This window comes from Kogia breviceps, chromosome 14 (assembly GCF_026419965.1).
Source record: "Kogia breviceps isolate mKogBre1 chromosome 14, mKogBre1 haplotype 1, whole genome shotgun sequence".
Taxonomy (NCBI): Eukaryota; Metazoa; Chordata; class Mammalia; order Artiodactyla; family Physeteridae; genus Kogia; species Kogia breviceps.
The window spans coordinates 67,725,613-67,746,460 of record NC_081323.1 but is presented as its reverse complement, the minus strand read 5'-3'; the positions used below and the strand labels follow the sequence as shown (position 1 = coordinate 67,746,460).

The following is a 20,848-nucleotide window of genomic DNA, read 5'->3' as shown; positions in this document are numbered from 1 at the left end:
TACAAACATACAGGAGAGAGTAGAATAAAAAGTAAAAATCCCTAAGTCCCCCTACTTAAAGGTAACTACTCTTAACAACTTATTGTAGCCTTCTTTCCAGGAATGTACGCATGTGTGTGTGTGTGTGTGTGACATGTGTATACATGTGTGTGTGCATAGATATCCATCCTCAGTTGTTAACATCCAAACTATATAAATATACTTTCGTGCAACTTACTCTTTTCACATAATATATCTTGGATTTTTTTCCATATTAATGTATATATTCATTCAACTCACATATTCATTGAGTACCTCTTGTGAGCCAGGCTCTGTACATACATCAGTGAAGGAATCAGACAAAAATCGCAGTTTCATCGGGTGAGTGCTTGAATGTTATAAATAAAACAGGCAGTAAACAAAACAGCTGAGCTATGCTGAGTAGAAATGATGTGAAGTACTAGGGAGAAAACTTTGTATACTTAAAAATGGATGAATTTTATTCTATGTAGGTAATTTTTTTTTAATGAAACAACTAGATGTGATTTTAGTTTGCATTTCTCCAGTGGCTTGTGGTGTAGATCATGTGGAAGGAGGAAGGCATTGAAGGCAGGGGTTTGCTCTGTGATCAGTGGTCCAAAGTCAACTTGAGCCTTTAGTTTGGTGTTGTGAGTAGACAGATCATCACGGTGTGAGACCCCTCGGTTCAGGCGCAGGACAGTGTTTCTGGCCATGTGTGGTCTGGTTATTGTGGTCATTGGGATAAGCTGGCAGGACCCACTGGGAGGTCTTCACCGTCTCTCCAGAGAGTCTCGTCCTGCTTGCTCCTGTGTCCCCAATGATTCACCAAGTTGCCTTCCTGCTGCAGGAACCAACAGCCCTGTGACCAGCCTGTGAACTGAATGGGCACACAGACCTGGAAATTGATATTTCTGTGGTATAAAGAAGCGAGCAGAAGCTATAAAATATAAAAGTAGGACAATTAAGCTGTTCGTGTGTTTGGTTTTTTTTTAATCCCAACATTTTATGAAGAAACTTTAAAAAATTTTGAAAGAATGGCTCTGTCAACATCCCTATTCCTACCACTTAGATTCTGCAATGAACATTTTCTGCTTGCTTTATCACACGTCTCTCCATCTCTCTATCTCTTTTTTTTTTTTTTTTTTTTTTTTTGCAGTACGCGGGCCTCTCACTGTTGTGGCCTCTCCCGTTGCGGAGCACAGGCTCCGGACGCGCAGGCGCAGCAGCCATGGCTCACGGGCCCAGCCGCTCCGCGGCACATGGGATCCTCCCGGACCGGGGCACGAACCCGTGTCCCCTGCATCGGCAGGCGGACTCTCAACCACTGCGCCACCAGGGAAGCCCTTCTCTATCTCTTGATTCATTTTTTTTCCTATGCATTTCAAGGTCAGTTGTAGACATTCGTTTGTCCAATTCGTTTGTTTTTTAAAGTTGACTTTTTGTTGCAGTGTAATATGCATATAGAAAAGTGCATCAAGGGGCTTCCCTGGTGGCGCAGTGGTTGAGAATCCGCCTGCCGATGCAGGGGACACGGGTTCGTGCCCCGGTCTGGAAGGATCTCACATGCCACGGAGCGGCTGGGCCCGTGAGCCATGGCCGCTGAGCCTGCGCGTCCAGAGCCTGTGCTCCGCAACGGGAGAGGCCACAACAGTGAGGCCTGCATACCACAAAAAAAGGAAAAAAAAAAAAAAAAGAAAAGTGCATCAATCTTAAAGATACAATTCATGAATTTTTATAAAACGAACACACCCATGTGACTGGCACTCAGATCAAGAAAAAGAGCATTCCCAGAAATTTCCTTGTGTCCTTTTCAATTACTACTCCCTCCCGCAGGGAACACTGTGCTGACTTTTCTTATCATACATTCATTTTGTCTCTTTTTGACCTTGTGTAAGTGGAATCATACCACTTCCTTCATTCAGCATCATCCTTATGAAATTTATTCATATAATTATGTGTACTTGTGGTTTTTCATCACATTTTTTTTAAGTCTTTATTGAATTTGTTACAATATTGCTTCTGTTTTTTATGTTTTGGTTTTTTGGCCGCGAGACATGTGGGATCTTAGCTCCCCGACCAGGGATCAGACCCACACCCCCTGCATTGGAAGGCGAAGTCTTCACCACTGGACCACCAGGGAAGTCCCCTTTCATCACATTCTTAATATAGTATTTCAGTGTGTAACTATACAACAATTTACGTATCTATTCTAAAAGTAGGGTGATATTTAAACATACTAGAATGTGCCCATCCAAATCAGCATCATTTCTTTCAAAGCATGATTTAGAATGCTGCAAATGCCAAGAGAGGTTAAGAGTAGGGACCCCGGAGGTCATCAGGACCTGAGTTCAATCCCAGCTCTATACCACTGTCCCTCTGGCTGGATCCCAGCTGGGCCTCCACCTATCACTAAGATTTGACACCTTGTCTTGAGCTAGGATTCAAGACAATTGCTGCATTGACCCGCATTGAAGGTTAAGAAAGAGACGCTGTTGGGGAATAAGGAAAAATTATATAGGACAAGTAGATCTCCAGTAGATTCAGTAGATCCTTGATGGCACCTGAGAACTTGCATTTCTAACAGGCTCTAGGTGATACTGAAGCTGGTGGTCTGGGGTCTATACTTTGAACATCGCTGCCCTAGATACATCAGGGGTTGGCAGATCACCGCCCATGGGCTAAATCTGGCCCACTCCCTGTTTTTATAAATAACGTTTTATTGGAACACAGTGAAAAGAAAAAACTGTCTGCTTTTCTCTACTCACAACATTTCTGCCACCAAACGTGGGGTTTCTGCCCAGCTAAGCCAGCAGTCCAGTGGATATTTTGATCTGCTGCTAATACAGTGTGTCTAACCTGACCACACATGAGAATCACCTGGGGAACAGTTGAAAAACACTGGCATCCAGTCCCCCAGCCCTAAACCAATCAACAGAATCTCTTGGTGTGAGGCCCAGGCACTGATACTTTTAAAAGTCTTCCAAGTGATTCTCATGTTTGTGGTATCTCTCCTCTATTTTCTCAGTTATTTTAGAAGACGAGGGGCATCTTCTAAAGCTTCAATGGGAATGGGTGTCTTTTAACTAGCTCGGAAGACAGTTTGCAGTGAACATTCTCTCCCAAAGCAATGCCAGCATCTCTTAACAAATATTACAGAGATGATCCTCATTCAGACGTGTAGGTTTCAGTTGTTCATGTAAAAACAAGCACATTACATTACAGTCACACTTGTAAATGCTTCCTCCTAGACAGTGTGATCCACACACAGATCTGAACGTGATTCTTCAACCCATATGTCATCCCTGTAAACGCAGGCTCCACATGGCTCAGTTTCCACGCAGACACAAAGAAGTAGTCCGACCGTGGTCCGAAGGAATTTTAAAACAGATTGCAATCTTGACTTCTTTCTCCTGGGAAAGGAGGAAGATCTGATTCATAAGCCACAGTGACATTCTCAGCAGTCCCTTCCCCCACTCCCCGGTTTCCTCTCGCCCTGAATTTGCTCTGGGATTTCTTCTCTGTTGAGCTCCCAAACCCTCTTTATCTCAGAGAGGTGACTTCTCTCCCTCCCTCTCTCCTCCCAACCCTTTTTCCCTGCAGATCTTTGTAGGCACTTGGGTCACAGGGACTTTCCTTTGGTGACAATGGATTGGGTGTTAATGAAGGGAAACCCGAAAACCCCTGCTTTTCCCTTAAGGCAGGATTTTTAACCTTGGCACTTGTTGACATTTGGGGTCAGATAACTCTTTGTTGTGGTGCTGTCCTGTGCAGTGTAAGGTGGTTAGGAATGTCCCTGGCCTCTACTCACTAGATGCCAGCCATAACCCCCCATCCAGATGACAATGCAGATGTCTCCTGACATTGCCAAATTTGGGGGGCAGAACTGGCCCCAGCTGAGAACCACTGGATTAAAGGAATCCAACACTTTAAGCCATCATTGCCTGCAGACCTGGGCAGAAGGGGCCTCTACCCTGGGCCTTGTACTTTATTTTTTTAATTTTATTTATTTATTTTTCATCTCATCATGTCTTCTATTACTTAAAGAGGTCTTTTTTTGTTGTTAGTTATCTATTTTATACATATTAGTGTATATATGTCAGCCCCAATCTCCCAATCCATCCCACCACCACCACCCCCTTTCCCCGCTTGGTGTCCATACGTTTGTTCTCTACATCTGTGTCTCTATTTCTGCCCTGCAAACCAGTTCATCTGCACCATTTTTCTAGGTTCCACACACATGCATTAATATACGATATTTGTTTTTCTCTTTCTGACTTATTTCACTCTGTATGACAGACTGTAGGTCCAGCCACCTCACTACAAATATCTCAATTTCGTTTCTTTTTATGGCTGAGTAATATTCCATTGTATATATGTCCCACATCTTCTTTATCAGTTCATGTGTCCATGGGCATTTAGGTTGCTTCCATGACTGGCTATTGTAAATAGTGCTGCAATGAACATTAGGGTGCACGTGTCTTTTTGAATTATGATTTTCTCTGGGTATATGCCCCGTAGTGGGATTGCTGGGTCATATGGTAGTTCTATTTTTAGTTTTTTAAGGAACCTCCATACTGTTCTCCATAGTGGCTGTATCAATTTACATTCCTACCAACAGTGCAAGAGGGTTCCCTTTTCTCCACACCCTCTCCAGCATTTGTTGTTTGTAGATTTTCTGATGATGCCCATTCTAACTGGTGTGAGGTGATACCTCATTGTAGTTTTAATTTGCATTTTCTCTAATAATTACTGATGTTGAGCATGTTTTCATGTGCTCTTGGCCCTCTGTATGTCTTCTTTGGAGAAATGTCTATTTAGGTCTTCTTGGGCCTTGTACTTTAAATGGGGTGAGGGGGTCTGAAGGCAAGGAGTCCAGGGAGACAAGGAGATGTGCCCACCTGGAACCCACATCTTCCTTTCCAGATCACCTCTGAGTACTGGGATCCCAGAATTTTTCACCCAAATGACTGAAGCCTGCTTAGGGTTTTCTCCAGGTCCATCTTCAGGAAGGCAGACCATGATGCCAGTGTGTGACCTCTAGGCCCAAGGAGATAATAATAATAGTACTCTCCTTGTAAATAGAGTTGTGTGGACTAAATAATTTAGTGTATCCAAAGTCCATGTAACAGGATTGGCACATGATAAGCTCTATGTAAATGTTAGCTGCTATTATTATACTTTTCATATCCATAGGCCCTAAACATAAGACAACGTCCTTATCTGCTGTGCCCCTGAAGAAGCAGCCATCCATTCAGATGCTGGAGGTTAACCTGACCTTGCTGGACCTCAGAGAGATGGTGTGAAGGTCTCCAACATGGCATTGTCTTGAGGGGGTTTTAGGGCCATTCTGACTCTTAGCACCTCCGCCTTGACATGCTGACTTGAGGACCTGTTGTGTATATTTCTGTTCCTAATCTTGTCTTTGTCTTGTGTCAGGGTCAGTGGAAGGGGGGAATGGGTGAGAAGTCTCTTCTTTCTGAGACAGAAGGAGGAGAAATGATGCTGAGCTTTGAATTTCAGTTCCTTCTATGCCCATGTTGGCTGTGTGACCTTGGACACTCAACCTCCTAAGCCCTCTGAGCCTCTAATTCTCCATCTGCAAAATGGGTGTATAAATAGCACCTTCCCTAATAGGATGGTGGTGTTGATTAAGTCAAAAATGTATATAAAGTACTTTGCTCAGTGCCTAGTAAAAAGACGTCAGGATTCGTCACTGCTGATTTTAAATTATTATAATACTGCTATCTAAATTGTCATGATGACTGTTAGAAGGAAAACCATGGAGAAAAAAATTCCGTCCATGCAGCTGCTGTGAATCACAGAATGAGCCAAGAAAGCATGAAAAACATCACCCTTAAATCATGGATGAAACTAGAACTGAAGAAATCTCAGTTGAAAGGGACCTTAAGTCCTACATAAACCCACTCATCGTGTAAATGGGGAAACCAAGGCCCAGGGAAGTGAGATGATCTACCTGGTTTTAAAGAAAAACCTGAAACAGCTTCTAGGTTCCAGAGAGAAGAAAAAAAGAGGTATTTGCAGGCACTTGGTTCCAGACCCGCCTTGGATCCCAAACTCCGTGGATGCTCACGTCCCTTATATGAAATGGCCTCCATGTCTACGGATGCAGGGGGCCAACTGTAATTTGAGGAAGTTTTGCAAAAGTTGACAAGAGAATGGGTACGTTTGTGGAGTGGCCTGTGGGGAGGGTGAAGGCGAGAAAGCAGGGACGTGTAGAGACTGCTTTGGGCTCCTCCAAGGGCTGAGATCACTCCTGAACAGCCTGATGAAGCCTGGGGATCCCTCCACAGGGAGTTGTTCAGGAGGACTGTGAAACAGCTAGGATGGGTTTGGGTAGCTTAGTGCAGCTTTTTCAGAAATGCGAGAGCATGCTCAATCCAACACCCAAGAGGGGGACTGCAGGCGACAGCGACGAGGTGGGGTTCCATGAGGCGGGGGTCTCTGTGCGGGTGGGGGCATCACCTTGTGAACCGAACCTGCAAACTGGGCAGCTGCCAAGTCTGTTTCCACTGGTGAAGATCAAGATTTTCTTTCCTTTTCATTTGCAGTGTTTATCACACCCACACTCTTTAAGTCGTCCAGCTTCCTTTCCAGAACCGTCTGCCTTGGCAAACCAAATTAGCAACCAAAAGAGTTTAGCTCTCGTGGCAAAGAACAAAATCGTTGTTACAGCACGTATCAACACGTGAAAGCCTCAACTTGCCCCTGACTCACTCAGGGCACGTGGATGTTGACTGGAACAGGGAATCTCCCTGCACCTCTGGGCCTCGGGCTCCCCAGCTGTAAAATGGGCCCGTGACAGCAGCTGCCTTAGAGCAGTGGTTCTCAGTGGAAGCGGAGGGGGTGGATGATGTTTGGCCATGTCTGGAGATACTTTGGGTTGTCACGGCTGGGGAGAGGACTGCTAATGGCATCCAGTGGGCAGAGGCCAGGGGTGCTGCTGGACATCCTGCAGTGCTCAGATCAGCCCCCATAACACGGAACGACCTGGCCCCAAATGTCAGCAGTGCTGAGGGTGAGAAACCCCATTCTAGTGGGTTGCTATGAAGATTAAGTGAGTTAATCCATGTGATATGCTTAGCCCTGGGCCATACACACACAGTAGGTGCTTCATAAACAGTGGTACTCTCCATGTTCCTTCAAAGCCTTGAGCCCATCGGTGCCTCTCATCATGCTTTTGTTTTGCCAGTTGTGTTTCCCTAACCTGAATTGCCATGGCAATCGGCACCACAGAAGCAGACAGATATTGATGTCAAAATAAGGGCTCTTTTTACACGGATGCTGAAATAAGATATGGAGACAGAGTTTTGGAGGAGAAAGAGTAGCTTTATTCTTTGCCAGACAAAAAGGGAACACGGCAGGCTGGTGCCTCAAGAACTGTGCCCCCCTCTTCGGGGAATTAGGAGAGGTCTTTCCCCCCCCTCCTTGGGATATATATCTAAGTGTGCATTTCTCTTTGACATTTTATGTATTTGCTCCGGGTCTTAGTTGCGGCAGGCAGGCTCCTTAGTTGTGGCATGGGAACTCTTAGTTGTGGCACACATGTGGGATCTAGTTCCCTGACCGGGGATCGAACCCAGGCCCTCTGCATTGGGAGCACGGAGTCTTAACCACTGTGCCACCAGGGGAGTCCCAGGAGAGGTGTTATAGTCTGAGGTCTGGGATAGGTGATAAGGATCAAAGCAGTGATGGCCTTTTATTCTTTTTTTTTGCAAAAATTTACAACAGTCACAGCTGGCATCGTAATTAGGTCTGCTCATCTCTGGGTTATCACTGGTGACCTTCTTCCTGAAATGAAGAATGCTACAAGGGGTAAATTGTTACAAGGGAGTGTAGGGGATGTAAATACCAGGTGCAGGATGTAATTCACATGAGTCAGAGAGTGTTTAAGGAGTTAGCTTTGTGAAGGACAAGTAACAGTTAAAGTAAAACTAGGATTGCTTAACTCTCTCAGGCCAGTTTATGTTGTTTCCCTAGCCTACCCATTGTTCATTTATTTTCCTTGTTTGTCAGAAAAGAAAAAAACCTCATTTCTATTTTTGCTGCAACATGACAAGGACACAGGGGCTTGTACATGGTTTCAATATGTTGGTGCTTCTTTAGAGATAAATTTCAGAAAGTTGAATATGCCAGGTGTGTCCACGCCCCGTCTGAGGATAGAGCTGGACTTCAGTGACTCACTGGTCCACACAGGGTGATCCTTGGAGACCGTAGCCGTCAGGGTGCATGAGGTTTGTCGAGGCTAGAGAGAGAACAGTGTGACAGGGTACAGAGCACGTTCCTGGCATGCCCGGTGCTGTACTCTGATCACTGGGGGAGGGGCACTAAAGGGGTTTTGTGTGAGTAAATTTTCTACTCGCCAGATGCATTTCCCCTTAAACTTTCAAAAAGGCTTTAGGGACTTCCCTGGTGACACAGTGGTTAAGAATCCATCTGCCAATGCAGAGGACACAGATTCGAGCCCTGGTCCAGGAAGATCCCACATGTTGCAGAGCAACTTAACCCCTGCACCACAACTACTGCGCCTGTGCTCTAGAGCCCACGAGCCACAACTACTGAGCCCGTGTGCCACAACTCCTGAAGCCTGCGTGCCTAGAGCCCGTGCTCCGCAACAAAGAGAAGCCACCGCAATGAGAAGCCCGCACACCGCAACGAAGAGTAGCCCCTGCTCGCCGTAACTAAAGAAAGCTCGCGCGCAGCAACGAAGACCCAACACAGCCAAAAATAAATAAATAAATTTATTTTTAAAAATAAAAAGACTTTAAAGTTTTTAACTGTTTGATAGAAAACTGTTTGTACTTCCTTTGACCCATTAACCAGGACGTTGAGCTTTCCTACTGATTCAGAATCTTACTTATAAAAATAAATGATCACGCAGTGAATTTCCCCAGGCTCTCTAAAGGAGAAAAGGGTTATTTGCCCCTTCACCTAATGGCCCTGGTTCTGTTGTACTGTTTTAAGTTCTGGTATTGGTCTGGTAGTCACAATCTACCAGATTAATTTAAATTACTCCAGATGGGGAAACCACATGACCAAGTTTATTTGAATTATGTCTAAAGCCATGAAGAGTAAATAGGATCTAAGAGGAAATGTGAGGTGCCCTCTTCACAGGTTTTGTGCATGGACTTTGTGACATCTATGCCTTTTCTTTTTAATTGAAGCATAGTTTGTTTACAATGTTGTGTTAGTTTCAAGGGTACAGCCAAGTGATTCAGTTATACATACACACACACACATTCTTTTTCAGATTATTTTCCATTATGGGTTATTACAAGATATTGAGCATAGTTGCCTGTGCTATACAGTAGGTCCTTGTTGACATCTATGCCTTTTTGTCACTCTCTGGTTTGTAAAGGTTGTTTTGAAGTTCCCTCCAGAGGATGAGGGTAAATTAGAGCCTGTACATTTTGCAGGTATATACTGTTGACTGCAGTAAGACGAGTCCCCCATAACACCCAGTGGGGGTATTTGGGGTGCCTCACAACAAAATTTCTAGATGTTATTGTTTCTAAAGAGGAGAAATGTAGGGATCTAGTTATGAGGAATTTGCTTCCTTTACAGGTTTTTTGCTGCAAATACTGCGAGTGTCTCCCCAGCTTGCTCAGTGACTTGGCTTCCCTATCTACAAAGTGGAGTGGTCGGGGGTATCTGGTCTCCTGTCTCTGAGCCCCTTTCTGGATTCAATAAACACCCAGTCTTAATACCCTATTCTCACACTTCCTAGAATACTAGGATACTCTCCCAGGCAACTTTTATGATAGAAGTCATTAGTTTTATTCAGCTTGTTATAATTTGCATTTTAAATGTATGGTTTTTAAAAGACTGTTAAGATTGCCATAACTTTACCAAGTGATTTGCAAGTCCCAAAGCCTGCCAGTTAGGTCAGATGGCCATAGCAGCAACTGCTTGCCATCAGAAGGGCTGAATCACTGAGCAGCGACCACCTTTCAAGTGCTGAGTGATTTACCAAGCCAAGTTACTTTGCACATTGGGATAAGGAACGTAGGCTTTCAGATTTCCGTTCATCTTTCTGCCCCTTCTGGTAATTTCGATGTTGATTCTCTAATATCAACTTATTTTTTCCTTTGTTTTCTTTCCAAAATAATATATTCTTGTAAGAAGTTCAAACTGTACATACTTAATATAATAAGTAGAAAAAGTGGCAAGTTCTCTGTTTCCTCTCTCTAGAGAGAGCTACTCTTAAGAATTTTGTGACTATGCTTCCAGATACTGTTTTCTATTCTATATGTTAACATTTTCTTAAGCAAAAAGAGATTGTGTTTACATATACTGTTTTGCAACTTGATTTTGTCTCCTAGCAATGTGTCTTGGAGATGTTTCCATCTTGTATATATAGGTCTGTCTCATTTTTTACCATGGTTCTGGTTTCCATGGTATTGTCACATCAGAAATTATTTAATTAGTCCTCTCCAGTCTTAGTTTGGATGCTCCCAAATCTGATCCTAAGACAATGATGTGGGTGCAAGCAGGCTACTAGGAAGGTGATCCCAGGAAACACCAATAAGAGGCTGGGGAAGTGAGACCAGGAAGGGAGGCAGGCCAATCAAGGACAATTTTTTAAAAAATTTATTTAATTAATTAATTGATTTACTCATTTATTTATTTTTGGCTGTGTTGGGTCTTCGTTGATGTGCACGGGCTTTCTCTAGCTGTGGCGAGCGGGGGCTACTCTTCATTGCGGTGTGTGGGCGTCTCATTGTTGTGACTTCTCTTGTTGCAGAGCACAGGCTCTAGGCACACGGGCTTCAGGAGTTGTGGCACACAGGCTCAGTAGTTGTGGCACACGGGCATAGTTACTCCGCAGCATGTGGGATCTTCCCGGACCAGGGCTCAAACCCGTGCCCCCTGCATTGGCAGGCGGATTCTTAATCGCTGAGCCACCAGGGAAGCCCCCAATCAAGGACGATTGATGCGTGGGTAACTGCAGCTCAGGAGGGCCCCAGGACCACCGTCAGGTTCAGTGATTCTCTAGAAGGGCTCACAGAACTCAGAAAAGCTGTTATACTTGTGGTTACGGTTTATTGAAGTGAAAGGATACAGACTCAAATCAGCAAAAGGCAGAGTCCAGGAGAGATCGGCCGTGAGTTTCCGGTTGTATATGGACAGCACTTAATTCTCCCAGTAACAACGTGTGACAGCATTTTCAGAGGATCACCAACCAGGGAAGAGCACTGAAGCCTTGGTGTCTAGGATTTGGATTGATCCTAGTCCCCAGCCTTTTCAGAGGTCAAGTTTCTACTGAGTGGCCCAGGTCCCCTACCAAAACTCACATTGTCAGCATGCACCGACATGTCCCAGGCAGAGAGCACTGGGCGCTCATGGTAGGATGCCAGCAACAGAAGCTATGGGTAGCCTCTGGGGTGGGCTGAGGGGGCAGGCAGGGTACCAGCAAGCCTCGCCACGCTTCATCATGAAGTGTTTTTGTTATTTCCATTTTTCATTCTCACAAATGATGTTCTAGAGCAGGGGTTGGCAAACTTCTTTGTAAAGGGCCAGCTGGTAAATATTCTCAGCTTTGCAGGCCACATAGTCTGCTGCCACTACTCAGCTCTGCTGCTGTAGTGCAAAAGCAGCTGCAGGCATTATGTAAATAAATGGGTTTGACTGGGTTCCAGTAAAACTTTATTTACAAAAAACCGGTACAGACCAGATTTGGCTTGAGGGCTCTAATTTGCCAATGCCTGCTACAGTGGATAATTCTTGTATGTTTATCTTTGTCCATTTGTGCAGATAATTCTATGGGACAGATCCCTAGAAGTAGAATTGCTGGATCTTGAGTAATGACATTCTTATTCTGAGCAGATACTGTGAACCTCCCCCAAAAGTTGAACGTGCTTCCTTCACCAACAGAACCTTTGAGATTTCCTTTCTTAGAACCACTTGCCAAGGAAGCAAAACCTACACCTATTGACTAGGATGTTTCTGCATTTTCATTCTTGAGCTTTGGAGAGGCAGAGGAAGACAGAATATTTTGCCCCCAGGAAAGAAAACCAAATGGGGCCTGAAATGGTCTCCTAATGTCTTCCTTTAGATTTGAGGCCCACGGGGAAGGGGACTCTGGTAACTTGTTTTCATTTGGTGAAAATTAAACCTTACATTGCCCACGAGGTGTAGTTCAAGAGTCCTGAATGTTACCTATTCAAAAAAGTTTTGGTTTTTTTTTTCAGATGCATCAGAGAGCTTCTCAGCAATTTCCTTTATTAAGCAAAGATTCTATTCCTAATTTTTCTCTTCCGTAAGGGATTTTCATATAAATAAGGTCTACTTGTGCACCGTGAACACTTTACCAAATGTACAAAAAATATACATGGTCCAATTTTTGTTCACAGAGCTGACAGGTACAGAACACTCTTGATGGAGATGGCACAGCATTTCACTTAGCCTGGTTCACTCTAGGTCTTTTTTGGGTTTAAAGACAATGGATGGGATTTTTGGTTTTGTTTTTCCACTTTTCTTTTTTTCCACATATTTTTACATTTGGAATTCTTGATGTGAGCCCCACAAGGGAACAGAGAGATGTGTTAGCATTCAGGCTCTGTTTTGGGCTGCATATTTTAGCTGGTTTGTTTGATAATGGGCATCCCTCCTGGGATCCAGCCTGCCTGTGCTCTGCTCACGCTGGGTGAATTTGTGATAGTCCCCATTCTGTAGTCTTTCATTTGTAACACAGACACAGCCTGCTTCCCTGTTAGTGAGATGGCATGCCTGGACTACCCACATGCAGATAAGGAATTAGGCAGAACTTGGCTGGGAAGATAAATCAAGCTAACTATCTCATTAGGCTTGAAAGACACAAATTAAGCTTGCATGAGAATTAACAGCCTTCCACAGAGCCATGCAGTGCAACAAGGGGAGGAGAAATGGCTGGAGCCCTTTCTCTCAGGAAACTTGCCTCTGTTGCCTAAGTCCCTTTTGTAAAAGGTCAAGAGGTAGAAATTGAGGATCGAAAGAGCAGTGTAGTGTTTATTGAGCACCTACTGAGTGCCAGGCACAGTGTGTGCATTATCTCACTGGAAGCTCTCAAAGTACTGTTAAGATTCCTGTGTAACCGAGGAGGAAACTGAGTGTCAGAGGGGCTCCTTTGCTTGTCTCAGGGTCTCAGAGCTGTTGAACGACAGAGCCAGGATTCACCTAGGATGTCTGGCTCCATGGCCCAGTGGTTCTTATCTGGGATGAATTGACCCCCTGGGGATACCAGGCCATGTTTGGAGACTTTGGGGTTGTGACATCTGGGGGCAGTGGGTGCTACTGGGATCAGGTGGGTAGAGGCCTGAGGTGCTGCTGGACATCCTACAGTGCCCAGGACGCCCCACAAAGAATTATCCAGGCCCCAATGTCAACAGTGCCGGGCTTGAGAACCCTGGTTTAAGTGCTCAGCTGGACTCCAGTGGTGGCTGGCAGTTCCACCAGGACTGTCCGGCTGTAGTGCCCTGAGGACAGTGTGGTGAGTCTAGGGGTCGGAAGTTTAAAGTTGCAGCCAAGGGACTCGTGGGAGGATGATGAGGGAATCGGGGAATTCTCATGGTTAAAAGTAACAGTGTCCTGAAAACAAGGACCTCACGTCTGCAGTTGAGGAGTATGGAGACTAACGCCTCTGTCTTGCTCCTGCCTCCTGCCCTGCCCCCTCCGCCTCTCGCCCTCTGGCTAGTGTTCGGCCACAACATGAAGAGCAGCAACGACTTCATCGGGAGGATCGTCATCGGCCAGTACTCTTCGGGCCCCTCAGAATCCAACCACTGGCGGCGGATGCTCAGTGCCCACCGCACGGCCGTAGAGCAATGGCACAGCCTGCGGTCCCGGGCTGAGTGTGACCGTGTGTCCCCTGCCTCGCTGGAGGTGACCTGAGGGCTGCGGGGAAGGCAGCTTTCATTTGTGAAAAAAGAAAGAAAACTTAGGACAAAAAAATATGCCATATATGTATACTATTACGTCCACACCTGCACACGCACTCACACACACACACACACACACACACACACACACACACACCTCTCAGAACTGAAAGGAAGCTATTGATCACAAACTGGCCACCCTCAAGGAGCGAAGCCTGAGAACTTTCCAGAAGTCCCATCCATAGGTCATGAGCTGAGTAGGCTCTGCTCTGAGACTTATGGGTAGTGCTTGCTCTTGTGGGTCTCCCTGCCCCAAAATGCACTTTCAACCTCAGGCCAGAGAAAGGGCCTCCCCAAAGGTGCCAACCTCCATTGAGACAAAATTTTCCAAGAGTTTGGCCAGTGTTGGGAGGCCTGACCCCCATGCCTAAAATGCACACCCACTGGGTGACTTCTGAATGGGCTGCTGTTCCTAGGGGTTCTTCAAACCTGGTACCTTTCCCCCAAAGTGTAAGTACTCTGTCTTCTCTTTAGTGGACGTGATAAATAGATTAGACTATTTGGAGAAACCAAATGGCAACAAAAAATATTCCAGTGTAAGAAGGCTCTCCTGGCTTAATTGAACTCGTCCTTGTGTTAGCTTCTTTCTGGGGACTCCCTGTGGGTATGTATGTGGGTGTTCTGCTGTGTGTGCCCTCAGGTGAGCACCTGTGTGTGCCTGTGTGTCCCCTTCGTGAGCAAGGCGCTGGGCCGGGACCTCAGTCCTGAGTAGCTCCCTTCTCTCTGCCTCGCTCATCAGTGAAGTCTCACCCAGCGTCCTCCCGTCTGTGAAGACCCCACCTTCAGTAACAGTAGCGTGTGTGTAAGTCAAGTAAATAAAATATGATATAGCAGAAGTAACATTTTTTGACCGAATCATGGCGACTGTGACTCACAGAACACCGGCAAAGGACAGTTCCAGGGAATAAAACGGCCACCACGGCGGCTGCACCCCCCCATCCAAGACGATAGCCCTCCTCGTGACACCCTGAGGATCCCTCTGTGTTTGTGTGTGAACTAAAGTCATTTCTCTCGTGCTAAGAAATTCGTGTAGTTAGAATAGACCTCTCTCTCTCTGTTGGATGCTTCTGTATCTTTTCCCACAGCATATTGTCTGGTATAATGGGGAGCTGTTTATTGAAATTAAAGATTATCTATTTGTGCCATGCATTTGAGTTATCTTTTTCTTCATGAACATGGGCATGGAGGGTAGGAGGGTATTTCAGTCCCTCCCCCTGTGTAACAAATACCCCAACGACTCAAAACACTGGTATTTATTATGCTTCCAGATTTTGTGGCTCCAGAATTCAGACCAGACACAGGGATGGCTTGTCTCTGTCCCATGATTCCTCCGGCCTCAGCTGGAAGACTCGAAGGCCACAGTGGGTATAAGCAGACAACCGGTCACACTGGACATTGCTGGTAAGATTAGTGTGTGGTCTGGGAAGGAAGAACAGTCAAAACGTTAAGATCTACTCATCTGACGACTGAACCCGGGCAAAGAGAAGACGAGGATTGATGTTAGGCCCCTCCCATTGCAAGCAACAGGAAATTAACACAAAATAGTTTAAGCAACAAAGGAAGTCCTGTCTTCAGGCATAGCTGGATCCAGGGGCTCAAATGAAGTAATCAGGGCTTTGTGGATCATGCTATCTCCTGGACAGGCTCTCCCCATTCAGTGAGTGTCATGGTTACCAGCAGCTTAATAGTTCCAACTCATACGTATCATCAAGACCCAGCTTAAACTACCACTTCCTGATTTCCCAAGACAGAAATGACAGCTGCTTTCTCTCCTCCCCACAAGAAGCTTATATTTCTCTTTAACTCTTGGGGCCTTACTGTGTGCTAAGCCCAATACCTGCACAGTCTTGTTTAGTTCTCACAACAACCTTTTGACGAAGAAGCTATTATCCCCATTTTCCAGGTGAGGAAAGTAACGCTTTTTTCTATAAAACGGTTTGCTTGTTCAGGGCAAGAGCCATGGCTACTTAGCTTTCTATTGGCCATGCCCAATGAAAGGGGCTTGACCTAGGTTAACCCCCTGTGGGCTGAGATGGCTTCACCCCTTCTGGCCACATTGGGCATTGCAGGGTCCCCTCGTGGGTCCCTCTGTTGTCTCTCTCACTCTGGAATGGAGATGGCATGAAGGTCAAGGGCGAAAGGCAGGGAGGTTGAGTTAGGTTATGCTTGTAAGGAGACAAAAGGAGAAACTTTTCCTTCTCTATAAAATGGCTTCCTTCCCATGGTTGTACAGAAGAGGATAAAAATATGAGAGAACAGACAGAACGAGGAAAGACAGATACAGGACAGGCATTCAGGACCAGAGATGAGGTCATATGGTGATTGGGCCCGTGGGCTTTGGAGGCAGAGAAGCCATGGTTCAAACCCCAGGCCCAGCACACCCTACCTGTGCCCTCACACAAGCCGCGGAGCTGCTCTGGGCCTCAGTTTCCTCATTATTATCTTACATTGGGCATTCAGAAGCCGACGTTGAGGCAAGGACTTGGGTGCCAAGTTGATTTGGGAGGTGAGCCCAGGAGGCATAAATGGAAGGATAAGTCAGGGGAAGGAGAAACGCAAAGGCTGCTTTAACTGGCATCGTGGGCCGCTGGGGCTCAGTCGTGCTGGGGGCGCACGTAGAACACGCTTGAAAATGATTGCTCTGGGGAAGCTGGACTATTTAACTACTGCCCCTCATCTCTCAGGGCCTGAGAGTAAAGCCCCGGAGGCGTCCAATGATTGGCAATTTAGGGCTGTCCTGTGTGGGCGGAGCCAGCTTGGGTAGCACGGAGAACTCCCCCGGGAGAGAATGAGGGGCACGTGCCTGAGCAGGTGAGCTGTCCCTCTGCGTGGCCCAGCGCACCTCAGCATCCGGGGAACTCAGGTGGCCCAGCGCTGGGACTGGGGCATCCCCAGCACCTACTCCCCTCATTCACGACAACCACAGGTCTGACTAAGCACCCTGCCAAGTGCTAGGCATCTCATTTAGTCCTCACGCAGCAACCGACGTGAGAGGTGGTGTTATTATTCCTCTTTTATAAATAAGGAAGCCGAGGTTTCGTGGGATTACGTGGCAAACGAGCATTGGAGCTAGAACGCCAGCCCAGGCCCAGCTGACTCTAGAGCCTGGTATGGGCTAAACTGTATCTCCGCCCAGACTCACATACTTCAATGAAGCCTTAACCCCCAGTACCTCAGCGTGTGACTGTATTGGGAGGTAGGGTCCTTAAAGGTCATTAAGGTTAAATGAGGTCATCAGGGTGGGCCCGAATTCAATACGACCGGTGTCCTTATATGAAGGGGAAATTAGGACACAGAGACAGACACACAGAGGGGAGACGGCATCTACGAGCAAGGAGCGAGGCCTGGAGACCCAAGCCAAGGAGAGCTCCTTCCCTCCCAGCCTCAGACGGAAGCAGCTCTGCCAACACCTGGACTTCAGACTTCCGGCCTCCAGAACCATGAGGCCGTGAAGCTCTGTTATTTAAGCCACCCAGTTTGTGGTCCTTTGTTACGGCAGCCCTAGCAAACTTACACGGAGCTGGTGTGGCTGACCGCTCGGCTGGGCTGTTTCATCTGCAAATAGGATGACAGTTTTTACCCCGTAGGATCGTATGGGATTTGAGGGTTGGCCGGGATAACGCCTGCAAAGGCTTAACACACAGCCCTTGATGGCTATTCCTACCGGGCACACATCAGGCAGTGTTTGCTGAGTGACTGGAGAAAACAGCAGGAGCACAGATGTCAGAGCCATCTATGTCTCCAAGGGTACTTTGTCAGGAGATGAGGGAAATGTGTTGAAAGGTGAAGAAATGACTTGGTTTCTATAGAAACCTGGACCCCAGGTGCCCTATTGTGGGCCACCTACCCGGTTTAATTAGCATCCTCCTCCTCCTCAGCCAGGAGGTGAGAAAGGAGATGCATGGGCCACCTATGCACCCTCTTTGGGGTGCGGGGACCTGAGTTCAAAGGAAGGAGGTAGAGTGGAAGCGGTGGTGTGAAGTTTTAAACCTGAATCTATTTTCCCAGGGCCCATCGTGAGCTGTCTCATCTCGGGGGACTCCAGAACCCTTCAGGACTCTAGTCCACCCCCTGGGACTTGACAGAAGCTATGACCTCTGCCCAGCCCTGCCCAGATGTGATGGTTCTCAGGGCACCAGGAACAGCTATTTGGGGTACCGATATTTTACTCCCAGAAAGCTGGGAATCACTGCAGGGAAAGAGGAAGAATTCCTTTCCTTTCTGGGTGGCCTGTCTTCCACCACCATTGGGATACCTTTTCTTTTTTCATGGTCAAAAATACGATTTAAAATAATTCAAGAATGAGCACCACTGAGTAAACATTTAAAACTTATGTCTAGGAAAGAGACTGGAAGACATTGCCCTGAAGGCTGCAGGGGTTAACTTTTGGGAAGTTGTTTTGCTTCGCAATTTTATACCTTCCTAGTCAGTATTTTTGAAGGTTCCATAGTGACATAATGGTAGTTAACGTATATTGAACATTTATGTGTCAGGCATTGTTCTAAGCACTTGTATGAGGAAAAGTATTGATTTGTCCCCATTTTTCGGATGAGGAAACTGAAGCTAAGACGGATTAAATAATCAGTGTGTGGTCACACAGACGCAGGTCTGGAACTTGAACACAGATACAGATGTGCCTGGGTTGAAAGGCATGAAATAAACTAGCCTCTACTGTCCCTTTTATAATGGTGGTGAGGGGAAGGGAACTTTGTTTTACTTACTGGTAAATAAATGACAATTTTAAAAAGCTAAGAAACTAAAGGAGATAGATAGATAGATAGGCAGACAGATGATAGGAAGGAAGAAATAGATCTTCACCGAACCCCCAGGCCACCATGAGCACGGTGTGTGTATGCGTGGGCCCAGACGGGGGGAGAGTAATGTCTTTAAGAACCCAGAAAATATATACTGTGTTACAGAGAGACCTCTACAACCTCCAAATGGCAGCAAAGATCCTATTTGTTAAGTGAATGAGTTGTCTATTTCCTAGCCAGTAAACTTGAGGTCTAGAGCAAGGGGTGGCAAGCTATGGCCCGTGGGCCAAATCCAGCCCACTGCTGATTTTTGTCAATAAAGTTTTATTGGCACCTGGCCAGGCCCATTCCTAAAGTCTTTCACAGAATTGTGACAGAGGCCATGTGGCCTGCAAAGCCACTACTATCTGGCTCTTTACAGAAAAAAATTTAAAGCTGCTGTTATGTAGGATGAATAAGTCTAGAGATGTAAGGTACAGCATAATGATTATAGCTCATCACACTGTACTGAACACTGGAAATTTCCTAAGGAGTAGATTTCAGGTGCACTCACCACACACAAAAGGTAACCCTGTGAGGAGATAATAGGTTAATTAGTTTGACTGTGGTATCACTTCACTATATATATGTATATCACATCATCATGTTGTACGCCTTAAATACAAACAATTTTTCTTAAAAAATAGAATTTTTTAGAAAGTTTGCCTACCTCCATCTAGAACAGTGCTTCATAACATTAATGTACATATGACTCCCTGGGGATCTAGTCAAAATGCAGATTCGGATTCAGCAGGCCTGGGGTGGGGCCTGAGGTTCTGCATTTTTAACGAGCTCCGAGGAAATGCCTATGCTGCTGGTCCACGGACCACAGTTGGGAATGAGCGTGTCACAAATACTTTACATGTTTCCATCCAGAGAGGGGGCATGAACCAACTTACCAAAACCTCCAGCCATCACGTATTGTATTATCAACGCAGATCATTTAGGAGGTTTATTTGCCAAGTCAAAGGCTCCCCCACTTTTCAAAAGCATTTCCAGCGGCCTGTGTCTGACGACCCTCCTTTTCCCCGGGTCCATTCACACAGAGAGTGTTTGATTTCCATGACAGCAGGGGCCTCTAAAGTACAGTCAGCACACCAGATGATGGGGAGTGCGGAGAAAGCCTTCCAACTTTCTTCCATTTGTATAGTTTGTATCAATTTTTTAAAAAAGTCAATTAGGGGGAGGGCTTTTTTCTAACAGACACGATGCACATCACTCATATAATAAACGTGTGTCGTTTATAAATAAATAAATGTTCATGCTCTGGGGTGCATCCGCGCAAAGCTTTGAGACAACGGGTAGACATGAGTTATGCCATGGCTGAAACTGGGCCTGGGCTGTGCTCGTAGCCTGAGTCAGGCCTTGGCAGGCTTTCAGCCCCGTGTGGGCCGGCAAAACACGCTGCGTGGGCACGAGTTTCATTTCTCATAGGCACAGCGGCAGGTTTCCAGAGAGAAAGTGAGCGACTGGGACAGGCTTGAGCCCTTGTGAACGCCAGCCACACGAAGCGTCAGGGCACGTGGCTGAGCATTTCGGGAGAAAAAGGAGGGAGTGTGCAGGGAAAGCCAGGAAAAGACCTGCACTGGATCAATGACAATCATAGCAAAATTTGCTATCAGGTATTCAACACCTACTACGAGCCAGCTTCTATGCTAAGTATTACAAATTATTACATTTAATCTTTGTGAGGTAGGTACTGTTATTATCCCCTATTTTTTTTTTTTTTTTTTTGCGGTATGCGGGCCTCTCACTGCTGTGGCCTCTCCCGTTGCGGAGCACAGGCTCCGGACGCACAGGCTCAGCGGCCATGGCTCACGGGCTTAGTTGCTCCGCGGCATGTGGGATCTTCCCGGACCAGGGCACGAACCCGTGTCTCCTGCATCGGCAGGCGGATTCTCAACCACTGCGCCACCAGGGAAGCCCAATCCCCTATTTTTAAAGGAGGAAAGTGAGGCTCAGAGAGGCAGAGGATACACAAAGACTGATTTTTAGAGGTATCAATTCATAAATGCAGTGAGATTCCAAAGAAATACCAGTGGATCTATTTTAAGTTGGAACACGCCAGAACTGTACACTAATGATAACGTTTGCTCCTTTTTGTTGAACTCTTCCTCTGTG

General features: G+C 46.1%; 1 protein-coding gene across 5 annotated transcripts in view; it reads left to right on the top strand.

Moving 5' to 3' along the window:
* SYT17 (synaptotagmin 17) overlaps positions 1–15,081 on the top strand; it is an 81,918-nt gene extending 66,837 nt beyond the window's left edge. For all 5 annotated transcript variants that reach the window (XM_059038028.2, XM_067012457.1, XM_067012456.1 and 2 more), the window contains one exon: positions 13,691–15,081. In XM_059038028.2, the coding sequence (XP_058894011.1) occupies positions 13,691–13,887 (197 nt within the window). In that variant the 3' untranslated portion in view covers positions 13,888–15,081. The remainder of the gene's footprint in view (positions 1–13,690) is intronic.
* Positions 15,082–20,848: the final 5,767 nt, after the last annotated feature.